This window comes from Nyctereutes procyonoides, unplaced genomic scaffold (genome assembly GCF_905146905.1).
Source record: "Nyctereutes procyonoides isolate TBG_1078 unplaced genomic scaffold, NYPRO_anot_genome, whole genome shotgun sequence".
In the NCBI taxonomy this organism is placed as follows: domain Eukaryota; kingdom Metazoa; phylum Chordata; class Mammalia; order Carnivora; family Canidae; genus Nyctereutes; species Nyctereutes procyonoides.
The window spans coordinates 47192103-47210622 of record NW_026575051.1 but is presented as its reverse complement, the minus strand read 5'-3'; the positions used below and the strand labels follow the sequence as shown (position 1 = coordinate 47210622).

Here is an 18520-nt window from a genome sequence, read left to right as displayed (position 1 = left end):
TTTCATATATTTAAATTGATAAAAGAACTGGTTTTCAAACTTGGAGGGCAAGATACTAAAAGGAAAATCTGTACTGGCAATCTCCACGGAGCTATAAGTAATACAGTTTTAATTCTAGATTCAAGTGGATCAAGAATATTTCCTCTGCAGTCAAATTTCTGCCTATTACTTTACCAAAAGGTAAATATTGGCTACCTTAATGATTTCCAGTAATTGTGTGAAGTAATGCCAGAAAATAAGAAATGTAGGCAACCTCTTGGATTTAATTGTAATTAGATGGACCCCAGTAGTTGATTACTCTAGTCCAAATACCAACCATAGTTAATCTCAGAAAGATATTAACTACCTAGGGATTCTGAATTTCCAGAGATCCCTGAAATTACTTTTCAAAGATAAATAGCTACAGAATTACATGCGCTGTCATTCTTTTAGTAAAAGGCAATACTGGTATGGTATTATACTTAGGTTGCTATATAACGTGTTCAGTAAATCCCGGATTAACAAGGCCATATCACCAGGTATAATTCTATTTTTGAGGAAAAATAGGCATAGGCAATCTGAGAAAAATAGATATTGGAGATTTAGAATATCAAAGTTATCTTTGGCTTACAGCAAGAACTTCTCTAAAGAAAATAGTAAATAAATGAAACATTAACAAATGAGGCAAATTTTTTTTTTTTTTTTTTTTTTTTGTATCAGCAGTATTAACTGGAGAGCTTTTAGGAAAGAGTCCCAGGTTCCAACTCCTTAGACTGCTCTGGAAGGTTATGGGGAGAGAAGCACTGTTGGAATCTATTTAGGTAATCCAAGCAGCCAGGGTTGGAAATAATGGTCTTGGTCTTATTTGGGTTCTCTGTATTCCTTTAGTTAAAGTTCTACGGTAACTGGTGTTTAATAAGCAAATATTCTGGGATCCCTGGGTGGCGCAGTGGTTTGGCGCCTGCCTTTGGCCCGGGGCGCGATCCTGGAGACCCGGGATCGAATCCCACGTCGGGCTCCCGGTGCATGGAGCCTGCTTCTCCCCCTGCCTGTGTCTCTGCCTCTCTCTCTCTCTCTCTCTCTCTCTCTCTCTCTCTCTCTCTCTGTGACTATCATAAATAAATAAATAAAAATTAAAAAAAAACATTTAAAAAAAAAATAAGCAAATATTCTGGTAAAGCACTGCCACCCTTGTCTATTCCTAGAATGGTTCTAGCAATTCTGTTCCTATACTTGCCCTAGGTAAGGAGCATTAGATCTAAGTCCCTGTCTCATTCAAAGAGTCTTCTCTACACTGCATCCATTTTCTATTGGATCATTCCCAGAAGCACAGTAAGTAAATAATGCCATTAAAAAAATGTCTTGAGGGGCTCCTGGGTGGTGCAGTTGTTTAAGTGTCTGACTCTGGTTTCAGCTTAGGTCACAATCTTGGGATCTTGAGATCAAGCCCCACGTTGGGCTCTGAGCTCAGTGAGGAGTCTGCTGAAGTTTGTTTCTTCCTCTGCCCCTCCTTCATGCTTAGTCACTCATTAAGCCTTAAAACAACTTTTGATCCTGTAGTCTTCATTTCACATCACACAATGTATGGCCTTCCCAAGACTAGTGGTAAGTTTGGACATTTGTTAGGTCATCTGATATGTGTTGCCTATCAGACCTTTCTCTACTACTATGATTTCCACGTTGCTAAATCTAATCAATATTTGATCTTGAAACACTCTTAAGTTGGCTTGTAAGATACCACACTTGCCTGATTTTCCTCCTACTTTATTGGCTCCCCTTCTTGGTCTGTCTGGTTCTTCTATATAACTTGTCTTTTTTCATTTTCCCTGCTGCCCATTTTTCCAAATGTTAAAAACCAACATCTATCCCAGAGTTTGACCTTAGCCTCCTTGCCACCTCTGTTCATACTCCGTTTGGTGATCACATCTCATCCTAGAGACATAAGATTATATATTCACCTCTCTATGGAGACATTTCCACTTGGATATCTAATAGAAGTCTCAAAACTTAGGTCTAAAACCAAACTTTGCCTCTTGACTTTACCATCCTGATCATCATCCCCAGTTAATGGCATCTCTATTCTAGTTCTGCAGACAAAAAGTCCATCAAATCTTGGTTCCATTCTAAAGTCTCACCATTCTACTATATTATGTCTTGCTTAGACCATTCAGTGATTGCCTAATTGGTCATTAGTTTTGCTTCATTCATCTTTGTCTCCTCACCAACCATTCCAGTCTACTCTTCTAGCAGAGTGATCACTTAAAGCTCTAAGTCTTTTACTTAGATGGCTTCCTACCTGATTAAAAATCAAGACTTTACAGTGGTCTACAGGGCCTTAAATTACATGTACTCTATCTCCCCCTCCCTTATTTAATTCTTGTCTCCCATCTGCTCACCCTGCCTATCCCACATTGGCCAGCCCCGCTGGTCCTCCCATGTAGTTTGCATACTCCTGCCTAAAGACCTTTTGTTACTGCTATTCTCTTACTCACAGTGCACTTCCATAGAACTTCACAAGTAAATCTTTTACCAACTTTTGAGTTGTTCACAAACTCATCTCAATGAGACCTGCTGTGACCACTGTTTTAAAACCGCAGCATGATATTCTGGTTTTGTTTTCCCGTAACCTACAATATAATTCTCTGTTCTGCTCCCTCTGCAAGGAGGGCAAAGATCTTTGTTCACATAAGTATCACAGTGGCTAGAGTATGGTATGCACTCCATAAAGTTTTTCAACAAATTTCAAACTGCTCTAGCGTTTGCAGATTAGTATTTTACTGAACAAAGATTTAGTCAATCAGAATATCCCATTTGTAAGGTGTTTTGGATGAAGTTTTACTGTATTAAGTAATGGACACAGAATTGAGGTGATGCTTAAAATAGGGCTGGCTTTGAGTGGTTTGTGCTCCATAATCGCAATAAATGAGCTTTGTGAGTTTAATTTTATAGTTTTTTTGGGTATTCACTCTAAAAACAAATTTCCATCCTAATCGTAGGTAGTAAGAAAAAGTAGTTCACTCTATAATATGCATTTAGGTAGTAGCATGAATTCAATTAAATGCCCAGCAAAAGAAAAAGCAGGGCTACTCCTACTCAGAGATAAATCTGGTCTGTATGAGGCCAGTTCCTCTGTACCTTACCGTGTAAGCATATTACTATGAGTTTTGAAATTCATAGTTTCTAGTCATAATTTTCTCTGGTGCTCATTGGCACCATTTGAAAGCTGAAGAAATCACATTGTAGATATTGATGGTGTCTTCACATTAATTAGCACAGAATACTGGAAAATCTCTCCCATTTCTGACAGCCTCACTTAAATAGGTAGTAAGTGGAAAATGCTCAAAATCATCCATACATTCTTTCCTTAGATTTTACCAACTGTTATAAAAAATGAAACATGGTGAGAGCACATGTGACTGGAAGGGGGAATGACTATTTAAAATTTTAGAATATTAAAAAAAAATTTTTAGAATATTAAAAAAAAAAAAAACTAGTTGCTGTCAAGTCATGGAGACTTCACAGAATAAAGTCTGCTTTATTCATACCTACCTCTGCTCCAATCATACCCATTTGGCAGAGGCTCTCTGCCTTTCACACATGGATTCCCAAGTGTCAAAAGCCTCTATGTCTATGGCTCAGTAAGAAATCCTGGCATCTTTTAGATGAGAAGACATTTATCTCAGTAATGCAATTCTAGTAATTGTCTAAAAGTTCTATAGGGCTAGATGCTTTTTGTTCTGGCATGTAGTTCTTTATTTCCCTTTTTGAGCCTAGCAACATTTTATAATTTGGGAGGGATACAGTGCACATCTAACACTTTTTTTTGTGTGTTTTTGGGACAGGAAGAGGGAGAAGGAGGCAGTTACCCATTAATGTCATCTCAGCCCTCATGTTGTCAGAGGATAAAAATACTCCACCCTGTATGACATATCCTTTACACTCTAGAATTATTTAAGCTATCAAATTTCTTTGCAATAAATTAATTAAAACCTGCATTAAATTTGTCCTCAAAGCACACACAAGAAAGGCCTACAATTACATAACTAATATTTGTGAACCAAGATTTTACTGAATTTGGATTTTTTTCCCTTGTCATATTTGCATTGGTAATTTTGATAAGTTAGTGAATACTCTTAAAGCTATGTCCCGGAATTCTCATGGGATTTAAAACATTAAATAATGAATTTGGTGTATCTTTGTTTCATTGTCTTGATGAGTTCTTGTCATGGAAGAAATCCAGATGTCATTCCATTTGGGATTTACTTTTTCCTCATTTGGACTTTACAAGATTGAAATGTGATTGGTAAAGGTCTTAAAGGATCCATGATGGGTCATCCTAAAGTAGAATATTTACTCCCTTTACACATAAAGCCAAAGAGCTTGGGATTTTTTTTTTTTTTAAGTTTTCAGACTAAAAGAAATGGGGCAGCAGAGGCAGTTTTAGAACCTATATAGTCACTAGGAGAAATCCTGTAGGATAGTTGTCTTTCTTACTATGCAATTTACTAAAGTGAGGAATGCCAGTCCAAAAAACTAGGGGAGCAGAAATGAGTGATATGAAATCAACCGTAACAAATTTAATACTCGTGGATAAAGGCATTTATTACCTCTGTAAACTGCTCAAGAACAATTTATTATTTAGAAATGACTGAAAATTACAGTGATAATGTGGAGGAGGTTGTAGTTACAATGTAATAAGCATGTCATTTGTTGGGTTCTAAAGTACTCCAGAGGTGTTTTTGATATATTCCTGTTTGGGTTAACAGTACTTTCTGATCAAACACACACAAGGATTACACATTTCTCACCAAGAGTCTTCCGGTGGTATGTAAATATGCCTGGTCTCATTTTTCTCTTAAGCTTAATGTGATACTTCTGGCTTCATTCCATGGCTTTCTAGCAGCCTCCCCATGTTAGCCTTGCCACATGGTCAGTCTTCTGTTTGGTAGGTTTTATAAATCCTAAAAGTTCTAGTTCAGAAACAGCTCTAATAAACCGAGCACTGAAGGCTGTGGCTAAGGAAATTCACTGTTAAATTTTTTGACAAATTTTAAAATCTCAGTGTTAAACATCACCTGTTAAGTACAGTTCAAATACATATGCTAAATTAAGTTTTAATCCTTACTGGAAAAGAACAAATGTAATTAGAATCCACTTCAATAAGACATGAATGGTAAAGTACTTAATGCTTACATAATTCTAATTTTTCATACAGTATGAAAATTGCTCCCCCAGAAGTATCTACTCACCATAGAAAAACAGAATAATAGTTTTTTGACATTGTTGCTGAATTCTGGAGTATAACCTTGATAGAAGTTTTAGACCAAATATTTTACATTAGGTCTCATTTTAGGTTAAAATCAGAATAGATATGTAGAAACAAGTTATTCTGGGATGGTGTGGTTAATATTAAATAATAAAGTAGTTTGGAGCACATCTTTATAAATATTGTAGGTCTAGGGAAACTGTAAACTTCTACTCCATGTATACTTGAATGTTATAAAACTGATTTGTTAAAAGGATACTGGATAATTTCATTCCTTTCTTCTGAGGTTGCAGAATCTGCATCCGTTTTTTCAGCAGCTGTCACAACTGTTGCAAAAGCCTTTTGAGAGACAAGACAGAAGAAAATAAAAATCTCTACCACCGCCAAATATCTTTTATTGCACTTGATGACTCTGTATGAAGCAGGTCAAGCACTGCTGCTGATGATAGCTGGTACATTTTTTAAAATATTACACCAAATTCCAGATTCTCAAAACTTCTTATCTTAGAAGGTGCCAATTATGCATATTTTTAAATGGTGACATCTGTTAAATAAGACCTTCAAAAGAGTTAACTTTGTAATGCTCTTCTGAGGATGGAAAGAAATTGTTTATCTTAATTGTTGTCTTCCACTGCCTTGCCAAGTATTCCTTGTACTTCCTGATTGCTAAATCTGTTGTATAGTATAGTTATTCTAATATTTTTTCTTTTTTTGTGATAAAGGAAATGCTAGTTAATAATGCACCTTTATTTTGTGAAAAACAGAACCAACCTAAACTGTTTAGCTTTTGCTTACTGTTAACTGTGGCTTTAGATCACGTACTTATTTTGACCTAGCATGAATGTAGAATTGGCTTGGTTGAGGTGTGTCGAATCAGAGTGCAGGGGACTTGGGATGAGACTGTTAAGCAGTTAACTGCTCTTCTGGAGGAGATTTTGCAGTATGAAGTGATTTATGCTTTCCAAACAAAAGAACAGGGCGTTAAAAAAAGAAAAGAAAAGAGGAGTTTCAAAGCCCTAAAAGTTAAAAAACCCCAGGAGAACTCTTATGGATGGTTAGACAAATAGCTTACTCTGTTCCCCCTGACCTACCTCTGACCAGTCTACAAGGTTGATTAGCCTGCTACACTCTAGGTGCAGTTTATATGCTATGCAGATGTCTGGGGCGACATTTGGAATGCAGCCTTCTTCACTTTTCAGTGCTTCATTCTAAAAAAAAACCAAAAAACAAAACAGTAAACTAAGATGACTATGTTTTAGAAATGATTAGGAACAAAAGCAGACATTAATGAACCCCTAAACTAAATTTAGTAAGCCAGTAAGTGGAGTCTTTGAGTTCCTTTATTTATTGAGTTGCATTTTACTCTCCAATAGTTACCTAGTTTCTTGCTTAGGATTAAGTTGTCAGTCATAATCCCCTTAGCTCCTAGTCACTAGAATACTCAGGATCAGAAGAAAAGCATGTTTTCTTTTAATCAAATTATTTCTTTTTTTCATTTTAATCATACATTATTAATTTCTGAGATCCTAATGCATTTCTGGTTTCCATAAAAAGTTTATGGATTTCCCTGGGGATTTTCAGCCACTTCCAACACTTGTAATTATAGGAATAATTATACTTATTAATACCAACACATCACTACCAGGGCTGTAAGTTCTCTCTCAAAGACTGTTGTTAAATGCTGCAGATCCTAACTAACCCTTAGGTAAACAATTGGTTTTTTTTAAATTAAAGATTTATTAATTCATTGGGAGGCAGGCAGAGGAGAGGGGCTTGATCTTACAACCCTGAGATCACAGCCTGAGCGGAAACTAAGAGTTGGCACTTCACCAACTGAGCTACCCAGGCACCCCAAAAATCAGTGTTTTTTTTAACTTATTTGAAATCCATGGTTCTTACTGAGAAACTGTCTCACACAAACATACACAGAGATTGTGATATATCCTCCCAAAGACTCCTAAAATCATACCAGATCTCTTAAGTGACCTACCACTAAAGAAGAATCTTAATTTGTGGTTTATATAATAAAAATATTTTGTGTTTTATATATGAAATTATTCAAGCTCTTCACTACCACCATTATTGAAAACCATTGATTTATATCTTCCTACTCCATATTCTCTTGTAATGCTTATTAGCATGCTAGCTTGAGTGCAATTTTGTTTTTTTGGTTTTTTTTTAGTGCAATTTTGGAATAAGAAACCGATAGATTTGGAACATTCTTCATAGATTTTATGGAGTCATTAAGTATTTTTTGTGGCAAGATTTCTAGGTGCTTAGCTGAGTTTTTAACAAGTTAACTTATTAGCAAATTGTCTAATTACTTCCATGTATACATAAGCTTGAAATGTAGCTTACAGAAATGTTTAAATGATGACCTGGTCACGTAAGAGAGTTTTTAAAATTCTGAACTCTCTTGAACTCTGTTTAAAGAATAGCTTCTTAGAACTAGCAAATTCTGGATTTTAGGAGTTTTGTCCCTGGCAGGTTGCTGGCTATCCTTTATACTCAGCTCTTGAGATACTCAGAGTGATCTTTGGGTTTAAAAATCCATGACAAAATCCCAAAGTACTTATTTCTTTCATCAGAAACAACCATTTGGATCCTTGTAATTTCATTAGACCATATTTTTTGACCCATGATCTGTTGTTAGGTCTGTAGGAAAACATTTATTTTCACAAGAATAGGATACTCTGGAATCTTAGTGCCCGCTGTGACCTGGTTTGATCACATGGAAGACATGTACAGACCATCAAAAGTTGGCAGCATTAGTGGCCTACTGATTGGAATCTTCACTGGCTTAGAAAATGCCCTCTAAAGTCTAAAGATTTTTTTTTAAAACCTGAAAAAGATAATCCTGTGCTACCAACTCCCCACTAGTTAGGACTGCAAATTTTTGTGGTAAAGACTGTGAACTAAACTGTCAAGAGTAATGAATTTGCTTTTTACCTTGAGATAATAATAAGGATTGTTGAGTGCAGTGTGGAGAGCGATTCTTGGAGCAGCATTCAGGTGTTCACGCAGGGTGTGAGCAGCAGTAAAGTACACCACCTCATGCAGAGGCTGTGTCTCTGGAGGCAGAAGATATTCTCTGAAACAGCCAAAGTGAGGTATCAGCTTTTAGATAAGATAATGTTCATTATAACATTTTGGTCAATCTTCTGTGGAAGACTGAGCTATTAAAAGGCAAAATCAACAACGAAAAACAAATGAAACAAAAGCCAAATAGCAGAGTTCGTACAGGTTCACTCAGAATTATACCTCTTACATAAAGTATTTTTTAAAGCTTTCATATTCACCAGAATTTAAGAAACTGTATTTCAGTTCTGACTTAAGCCTTTAGGTACAAATGTACATAAGTTATATTTCTGCTCAAAACCATAAAGGTTGAACTTCTTACAGCATTAATGAATACTTTCTTAAAATAATTATTTGGAAAGCTGAGATAGCCACATTACTTACCATAGCTGACATTTAACTCTTGACAGTGTTTAAACACAGGCCTCAGGCCTAGGATTGAGTTTAGGAAATTCTTTTTGGATCACAGAAAATGTTTTAATTGGTATGTTTCATAGAAATGATACCTGAAAGGTTCTTTATATGTTAGAATTAAATTTTACTTTAGAAGGCAGAAAAGACTAAATTTTAGCTTCAAAATATTGGAAAACAAGCAAATTGTTCATCTTCAAAATTTCAATTAGAAAAACCACTGTAACTTGGGTTTTTTCTCTTACGGGTTAGAGGACAACCTGATTTTAATGAAATCTGAACGAGGGAAATAAAGCATTATAAAGTTCACTTTCAGGAGAACCTGGGTGACTCAGGTCATGATCCCAGGGTCCTGGGATGGAGCTCCGTATCGGGCTCCCCGCTCAGCAGAGAGCTTGCTTCTCCCTCTCTCTGCTTCTCCCCCTGCTTGTGCTCTGTCTCAAATAAATAATTAAAATCTTAAAAAAAAGTAAATAAATACAAAGAACAGTTCACTTTCAGTGTCTAATGAGCCTATCAGCTTGCCTGTGCCACGACAGTGACATCACTTTTGGTGTGTAGGTTAGTAGCGAATTGGAAGAGAGAAATTCTGGCAAACACAACCCAAAGGTAAGAGTAATAAGTCACTAACTTGATTAAAGTTGTTAGCTCACATGCCTTCATAAAAATTGGGGGGCTTGGGGATCCCTGGGTGGCTCAGTGGTTTAGCGCCTGCCTTTGGCCTAGGGTGCGATCCTGGGATCAAGTCCCGTGTTGGGCTCCCGGTGGAGTCTGGTTGTCTCTCTCTCTCTATCATGAATAAGTGAATAAAATCTTTAAAAAAAAAAATTGGGGGGCTTAGTGTAGTCCTGGGCTTTAAATATTTTGGCCACATGCCAGATATGTGTCCATGCAGTTTCCCACCAAGCCCAGGCAGAACAAAGCAGCGGCCTCAGGCCCAGCCACCAGGGAAATTACCCTTTTCTTCCTGTTGTCTCTTCTCTTGTCCTGGGAGAAAAATCCCACTACACTTGCTCCACCCATTGTGGTCAGCGGCTTTGAGGAAGAGAGGAAGTGAAGAGGGTATTAACCATGTACATCACTCCTCCCCATCTCAGGAGAACTCCTGCCTCCTGCTCCTTCCGTAGAGTTACTCAGAATAAAACCCGTTTTGCAAAGTGTATGATTCTGACTTGGGCCTAAGGCTCATCATTCTATACCTTACAAGATAAATTTAGCTGTAGCCTCTGGCATGGGTTTTGTAACATCAACTGCCTCCCTAGCTGGCTAGCTACCCATTTGTAATTTCTGGCCATAAACTCTTCCTACACCAACCGCAGGCTGTTTCCCCAATTGTTACAATGACTGTCATTAAAAGACCCTGTTGAGGGGGCGCCTGGGTGGCTCAGTGGTTGAGTATCTGCCTTTGGCTCAGGTCCTAGGATCGATTCCAGCATCGGGTGCCCTGCAGGGAGCCTGCTTTTCCCTCTGCCTATATCTCTGCCTTTCTCTCTGTATCTCTCATGGATAAATAAAATCTTTAAAAAAAAAAAAAAAGACCCTGTTGAAGTCCTGCTATGTAATAAGGACTGGAAATCAAGACAAGCAGAGTCAATGTCAAAAATTATCTCACATTTGTACTCCTCCCTTTTTAACATCTAACGTTTAGAAATTCAGTTAATTTCCAAGGCAAAAGGCCTTTTTGGATATCCTCAAAGAACCTCCATCAGAGGCAAAATAAAATTTTTGCCTATATTTGGTTTACACTGGCCTGCTACATTAGTTGAAGCCTAAATGATGAACAAGACGTCCAAAAAATCGGAGGACTATTTAAAACACTTCTCTTTGCCATCACCCCCACCAGTGACAAAATATCATACATTAGACTTTTTGTCTAACTGCAAATGTGGAGAGTAGCAAAGGAATCTACTTTGCAGCTTACTTGCTGTAAGAAATAAGCAGTGCGCCTAGCACTAGACTAGAGCACTGCATGGTGCTCCTTTTGGATTCAGATCAGAGTTCATTAACAGGAGAGGGGGCAGCCCCGGTGGCGCAGCGCTTTAGCCTGCAGCTCAGGGTGTGATCCTGGAGACCCGGGATCGAGTCCCACATCGGGCTCCCTGCATGGAGCCTGCTTCTCCCTTTACCTGTGATTCTGCCTCTCTCTCTCTCTCTCTCTCTCTGAATAAATAAATAAAATAAAATCTAAAAAAACAAACAGGAAAGGAGGTTTTGAGGGAATCTGGAGGGACTACTTAATATCAACAAGGGCTACAAAGTTGAAGCTTGTATTTTGATGTATAACGTAGGAAATAGCATGTACTTTTATTTGCCCTTCTCAGTTTTCTCAGGAGCTCCTCATGGTAAACCAGGAACCCTGTCTCTTGAGAGTCTATTGCTTATATCTATCTTTAACAAACATCTTTTCTCCAAGGACTCCAAGCTTGTTCAAACATCTGTGATTGAGGCCTCCTTGGAGAGAGTAGAATGGAGAGGGACTTCTGATGGACATCAGCAGACCAGGACTGTGTGACTTTGCATAAGTTTTAGCTTCTCTCTGGGTTTTAGCTTCCACATGACTCCTTAAGTCTTTTTTAGCTCTGACATGCTACAATCCTAATCTCTCCCTGCCTGGGATAGTCAATCTTGATAAAGACTGTAAATCCTGGTATGGAAAATTTTGTGATTTCACAATGCAGCACAATTCAGTCATACTCACCTTTCCTTCAGTAACTTCTCAGAAAGGAAAAAAAATCACAATTAGGTCAAAGATCAAAGAAGAATGATTGTTTGATTTCAGAGCCTACAGCATGGAATTTGTGGGAATTCAGATGAACCTGACATTTGGCCTACTAAATGTGTACTAAATTATGGTAAGATACACTTTAACCATTTTTTTTTAACCGTAACAGTCACAAGTTGGTAAAAGAAAGGAGTCAGAAACTTGGGGCAAGAAAATACCAAAACAGCAAAGCCCAGTAGGGCAAGGTTAACTGTATGCATTCTAAAAGGTCAATTCTGGTCAGTAGGTCAGTTCAGTATTATATTGCCTCACTTGTACATGACACATTTCTCACTTTAATCTTCCTTTTGTCACACTTGGTTGCTCATCTGGACCTTTTTTATGACATTAATGATTTCTCCCCAGGGATTAGGAACAATGACCCTGTTCCCACATTGTCCTGGAAAACAGAACTTTTCATGTTTAAGGACAAGTAATTTATCAGAAAACTACTCTCCGTCTTCAGGGACTGAGCTGTTCCTTTTAGTACTTGATTATATTCAGTGCCTAGCCTGCCGTTTGAACTGCTATTAAAAAAAACAGAATAAGCAATGATAAGTTTTTTCCTATTTTTAAGCTCTTAAATCATTTTATTTTTCACACTTTTTTTTTTTTCTATAGCATGTCCCAACTGCTGAAAGGCAGCTTTTAGGTGGGTAATTTCACACACCTACATAAAACTGGCTTTTGGGAAATCCTTGAATCAGAACAATCTGGGTTTCCCAAAAAGGAGTCATCTTAAAATATAGGCAGGACTAATGGACTTCTAAATTACTATGAGTACATTTCTCAACTGACAATAAGTTGCACTGGTATTCTTTAGAATTAGAAGTCCTTTACTTTGGATAAAAGAGGGCATTACGTCTGGCCTGCTCTGTCTTCTGGGCTTGGCCCAGATCCAGCGACTCCCAGCAAAGACAGAGCAAAGATAAAGTGCAATGCAAACACTGTTATTATAAAGGGGAAAAACATTCACTTTCTGTTTTCATCCCCCCACCCCAGCTTAATGAACTAGATCAAATTTGTGTTCTTGAACTCTCAGTAAAGACTGAACCCGTCATTTGATCAGACATCTATTAAGAATGGAAAATGAATCAAAATTACAATTCTAAGCTGGAAGCCTAATCTAGGAGAAAGTGCCCAGGGCTGGCTGTGGACAACTATTACCCCAGTGTTAGTAATACAGCCTGATTTTTAGCTTTTCAGAGCCATAGACTCACCTTACCAGACTGTCAATGAAGTTGACAACTTTTTCTCTGAGTACTTCAAATCTGGTCTGCTTCTTATTTGTTCTTCTTAGTTCCTTCATTTCCAGTAAGGACTATGGATGAAAGAACATATTTTTCCTGGTGATTCTGCAATAGAAAATTCCTAACAGGGGAGCGCTGGGTCCATATACAGAATGTGCACAGAAAGAACCAGATCAAAATGGGTTATTTTTTAATTTTTAAGGTCTAGAAAGAATCTCTCCTTCCAAGTATTTTGCTTCAAATGTATATCAAATGAGGGATGCCTGGGTGGCTCGGAGGTTGAGTGTCTGCCTTTGGCTCAGGGTGTGATCCTGGCATGCTGGGATCGAATCCCTCATCGGGCTCCCTGCATGGAACCCACTTGTCCCTCTGCTTCTGTCTCTCTCTGTGTCTCTCATGAATAAATAAATAAATATTAAAAAAAATATATATATATATATAATGGATTTTCAGGGAAAGAGAAAAAGGACAGTCACTTTATTGCCATCATATGGCAGAGTGCCCACAATCCACAACCCATTACTTCATTAAGAAAAGGACTTAAAAATATAAGAAAAAAAAACAAAAAACCCTTAGCCTTTGGCCATCAAAATAGAATAAATTCAATGTAGTTCTGTCTTGCTTTGATTGAACGTTTATTCCATATTTATCATAGCTTGGTATCAGGATACAAAGAAGGTTCTTTACATTTAAGAACAACCAAGATCCTAAAGTTAGAATGATCTGAAAAAGATTATGTTGCACATCTTGTGGCTCAGTTTCTGCTCTCTACTGAATATGCATTAAAAAAGTTAGGCTCTCTCTTTTGGATTTCTCTGATCAAACAAAAAAAACAAAGATCAGATAAGTAATCAGATTGCTTGTTGCAACAATGTTCAGTTTTTCCTTATTAGTAGTTGATTCTCTTTTTCTCTGAGGCTAAAGGAACAGTTTCCACCTACGTTGGCTAGTAAATTCTAGACTTTGTAAATACAGAATGAGAATGGCAATGGATCAGATAAACAGGATGTTCAATTTGTAAGTGAGTTACAAAATCTCCTTTGTTTCTGGTTGTGGATTAAAAATAAAAACAGGGGCGCCTGGGTGGTTCAGTCAGTTAAGCGTCTGCCTTCGGCTCAGGTCATGATCCCAGGGTCCTGGGATCAAGCCCTGGTTCAGGCTCCCTACTCAATGGGGACCCTGCTTCTCCCCCTCCTCTCAGCTTGTGCTCTCTCTTGCTATCTCTGTGTCTCTCTCTTTCTCTCAAATAAAAACAAAAACATTTAGGCAGAACTAATCTAGAGCACATGCTGAAAAAAACAAGTGCCAGGATGCAGTTGGAAGGAAAAGTTACCTTCTGAAGATGATAGAGGTCTGTCTTCTGAAGCCCCTTTGACAGTGACCCAGAAGTATCTTCTTCTTCTTTGGCTTCTAATTTTTAATACAAAACCAATACACAGCAACTAGGGTAAATCCATTCAAATCAAAGAGAACAAATATTTCTACTATTCCAAAAGAAAGTTTGATCTATTTTTTTTTCCAACGTGGCAAAGGATCAAGTTTCCATTAAATAAATGGTTTCTCCCAGAAGCTGAAGGTCAATAAACATTACATAAATTATGCTGCAAAGATGGCTTCCAAAAACTAACTACTGGATTTTAAAAACATAACCACAATAAAAGCAAAACAAAGTACAAACATACAAAACCCCACAACCCAAGAGCAAAAAGCTCCAAATCTTTTGTGCTTTTAAATAGCTTTTAAAAAACAAATTTAAACTTACACCCTGCCAAACTTGGCCTCAACCTTCCAATCCACTATTTTTGATGCAAGGCTATGTGATTATGAAAAAGGTAGTGTGTAAAGAGTTTGAAATAAACACAAAGTACACCTTGGTTCTTTAGCAAAGGGAACAGAAAACCGTATCTGGTAAAAGGTGTAGTTGTGCCTGTAGAGAACACGAGGCTCTAAAAAACCCTTCCCCAGTAAAGGCAGGTTTTAGGCACCTCACATTCACATGGCTTACTTGGACTAAATCTAAGACAAGAGGATGCAGCTGTAGAATCTGCACTTTCTCAAAGAATAAACTTCTTCATAGCTATGGATAATTCTTGTTCCAAGAAAAACATAATTTAAGGTTAAAATATCCAATAAATTCTTTGTCCCATATCATTAATACATAGCAGAGCCTTAAAAATAGATCTGATATGACACTCTGATCTACTTCTGTAATTTTAAACCCAGACTGTAAAATAGAAGTGTTAAAAGGAACCAGTGATAGCATATAGTCAAATATTTCTACTTGTCCATTGTGGGAGATTTAATTTTACTTTTATTGTTAACTATGTCATTTTGAGAATAGAGAAATACAGATATTTCTTCAAGACACTAGTTTTGTCCCAACTTGTAAAATTCTTTACCTTTCGAACATTAATCATCTTAATCTCCAACCTTTCCATTTCTAAAAGCTGCATTCCTCTATTATTTAACATACCAGAGAATTTGTTTCACCAGCTTGTCAATTAAAATTACAATATCTAAAGTTTTCTTTTACAAAAATCCAAGTCCAATTTTGTAAAAGACTGACATTTACTTTATATGAAGTCTTTTACCTTTTTTATGTCCTTAAGGGTGTCCCCTCACTGTCCCAGTTATCACAGTTAAGGGGTATTTAAATTGTGAATGACAGGAAGTAAAACAATGAGCTGGTTTAAGAGAGGTGGGTGCTAGCACTAGCTAGCTGTGGGATCTAGAGCAAGTTACACTCTTTCTGGGCTTTAGTTTCTGTTTATAACTGAACTCAATGATTTCTGTGATACTAATTTCTAGTCTTTTAATATTTTATGGTTTGAAAAATGGTTCAACCTCTTCTGTACTACAAAAGAGCAATGCCTACAAATACCTGAAGCAGACCCTCTTACTACTTTATTTTCTCATTTCTGGCTGCTCATGTCACTCCAGGCAAGCAAACGTTCTCTTCATCTTCCATTGACTAGGCACTCATCAGTTCCCTAGCATTCCAGCTATGGAGAGATATGGAGAGATTTCGGCAAAAGCAGTTTCCTTTAATTCAAAGGATTTTTAAGACAAAGGAACACTTGTCAAACACGGAAAGGATTGATATAGACATTCCAAATAAACTATATTCACCATGCCATGTCCAATCTATGTGCTTACTACAAGACAAGCTGCCTCATCCCCCTAACCTCTCAAATTAAAATTTCCCTAAATAGGGAGAAATAAAGGGTGCACACTTGTTTTGCTTTACCAAAATAATGCCATACTTTAGTCCTGTAACAAAAGAAAGAGAAGAGCCCATGAAAAGTTAATAATCAGTATCAATCCATGGTGCCCCGTAAGAACACAGAAGTCCTGCTGCATCAGAAAACAACATGGCTACCCATACACAATCAGGCTACCCCTGCATTCAACAAACAGAAATGATCTTGTGGCGGTCAGGCAAAATCAAAGTAACTCTAACACTAGGGTATGCCAGGCTGCCTCAGTTCATTTAGGGGTGAAAGATTCCAGCTTTTATAAATCCGATTAAAGCCAACCTCATGCATATTTTGGTAATCAGCATACCAATGAGCCTCATCGCTGTGCAAGTGGTTCACAGCTATTAATTTTTCAGGCTTACAAATGATTTATGCAGTGTTTTTGAAATCCATAAAGAATCTGACAAGTCCTTAATTATGATGCCCTGATACTCCAATCTTTTTTATTTTTTTGTTACCCCCCTCCCCCTTTAAGGTAAGTCTTCTAAACTGTCCATCTGGGAAAAGAATTCTTTTTCCTGCCCATTTGATGATTTTCACTGTTTAAACCAAATCTGGAAGAGTACCACTTGTCTTATTTATGATTGTCAAGATATGATATTCTGAGGGTTGGTATGCTGACCATGAAATACTTTATCTCTCATCTCTGAAACATTAGAAAGTGGGATTTTCTGTGTTATTTTATTTAAATGACTGTCATAGCCAGTAGAATTGGCAAGATACTATATTCTCACCATCAAGATTCTGAAACTGGGCCAGAAACTCCTCTATTCTCTTTGCTGTGCTCCCAAGCTGCTTTTCAGAAGTGGACTTAAAAATCTTGAAACATTTCTGAAGAATGGTCATCAGTTCATCTTTTGCCAACATCCTAGAAAAGAACCAGTGACAGGAGATATACTGTAACTGGAAAATCAATATACTTAAAAAACACTGCTGCATATTAAATGTTTCTGGTCAGATGAAGATGGTACAGATTCATCACCAGTAGCTACCAAATTTGAGGAAAGAGATCTTCTTCAGTGTATGTGACATTTCAGAAGTATTAGGAAACTTCTCATAATAAAGCTTAACTCAGAAAATGTAGAAAACCTGGGCTCACAGCCCGATAGTGGCACTTCCACTACATTTGGAATACAGAGCAATCTACCACACCTCTTTGACCCTTGGGTTTCCTTGTCAATGAGATGGAAATAAGAAATTCACATATCTCACAGGTTAAATGGAGGCCTAAAAATTAAACAAGAAGATGTATTTGAAGACTCTGGCACAGTGCTTACCACACAGTAGGCATTTAAGGTTAGTGTTCCTATCCTTCAGATCTAAGTAGGAGACAGCAGTATCTGCTGAGGATATAACACTTAGGGTAAATGAAGGCTTAACGGACTCCAAAAAGAAATCCCAATCATTTCTCTAACTATTACCATTTTAGCTATGCTTTATATCTTCTATGGGCTTTATAAACATCCACTAAACTTTAAAAGAGGTAAGCAATTCTCTGTGTTTTATATAGCACAGGTGGAATGGTTGAATAACTCATTCAAGGCCACAGAGGAAATCTTTGTTAGAAATGGAGGGAACACAGATCTTCTAAAATTAGGATCCTGTTCTCAGAACCATTACTTAAAGGATCTCTCCATTCAGATCATATTCAGTAACAGAACGAAATGGAATCAGGTCAATATTAGTAATTACTAAGTGCCATGACACAAGTATAAAAATTATTCTCAGCAAACGGACCTAATAATGAAAAACTACGATGACTGTAAATTCTTACATTAATAATGAAGGAACATGGAGACAAATCCAGAATGTGGACCATTCTACAAGATAACCATCGTAGGTTTGACATTTTTCATAATAAAAAACCCGAAAAAATACTAATATTACTAAGCTAACTAAAAGATATAAAGTAGACTAAGACTACTGAGAAATTAAGTAGTTACTTCAATTAAATTTTAAACTGAGACCTAAAAAATTTTTTTAGATGTCCTATAGCCAATAAATATAGAAACCAGTAAGTAGGGGTGGATAAAAGTAAACTTTTACCTAGTTTTAAGAAAAAGTATAAAATTTTCTCTTCCTCCTTCTACAGCAATAAAATAATTATCCAAAGTATTAGTAATTTTATCTGTGAATAAAAGGCAACTAGCAGGTCAAAGAAAACTAAGCTAACACATTTAATTCTTGATTATATTTGACATGATTTAAAATGTCTGGCTTTCTATTGCCCAGATGGAGTTAAACTGTTAAGAGAGTTAAAGTCAGATAGACTTGAACAATCTGTTATACCTAACCTTCAGCCCTGCTTAAATAGCCAAGATCAGCATTTCCAGGGTCCAAGGAATTACTGACACTGGCTTGCTGGGAGGGCTGAGGTGGAATTCACATCAGAAGCACCCTGAGAACTAGTATCCCAGGCTGCAGGCAGCCACACCTGGCATCTATTTGCAGCTTACAAAACTGAGTTATCGAGGAAGGCGAGGCCAGCCTATAATTCACTTTGAGGGCGCAAGAAAAA

The 18520-nt window shown here is 37.2% G+C and overlaps 1 protein-coding gene across 4 annotated transcripts in view; it reads right to left on the bottom strand.

Annotated features, from left to right (window-relative positions):
• Window positions 1-1148: 1148 nt before the first annotated feature.
• The window catches only part of ORC3 (origin recognition complex subunit 3), a 64788-nt gene continuing 47416 nt past the window's right edge, over window positions 1149-18520 (bottom strand). For all 4 annotated transcript variants that reach the window (XM_055330038.1, XM_055330039.1, XM_055330041.1 and 1 more), the window contains 7 exons: window positions 16737-16870; window positions 14079-14155; window positions 12716-12816; window positions 8195-8336; window positions 6337-6453; window positions 5505-5584; window positions 1149-4981 (listed from right to left, as the gene is read on the bottom strand). In XM_055330038.1, coding sequence (XP_055186013.1) covers window positions 4876-4981; window positions 5505-5584; window positions 6337-6453; window positions 8195-8336; window positions 12716-12816; window positions 14079-14155; window positions 16737-16870 — 757 coding nt within the window. In that variant the 3' untranslated portion in view covers window positions 1149-4875. The remainder of the gene's footprint in view (window positions 4982-5504; window positions 5585-6336; window positions 6454-8194; window positions 8337-12715; window positions 12817-14078; window positions 14156-16736; window positions 16871-18520) is intronic.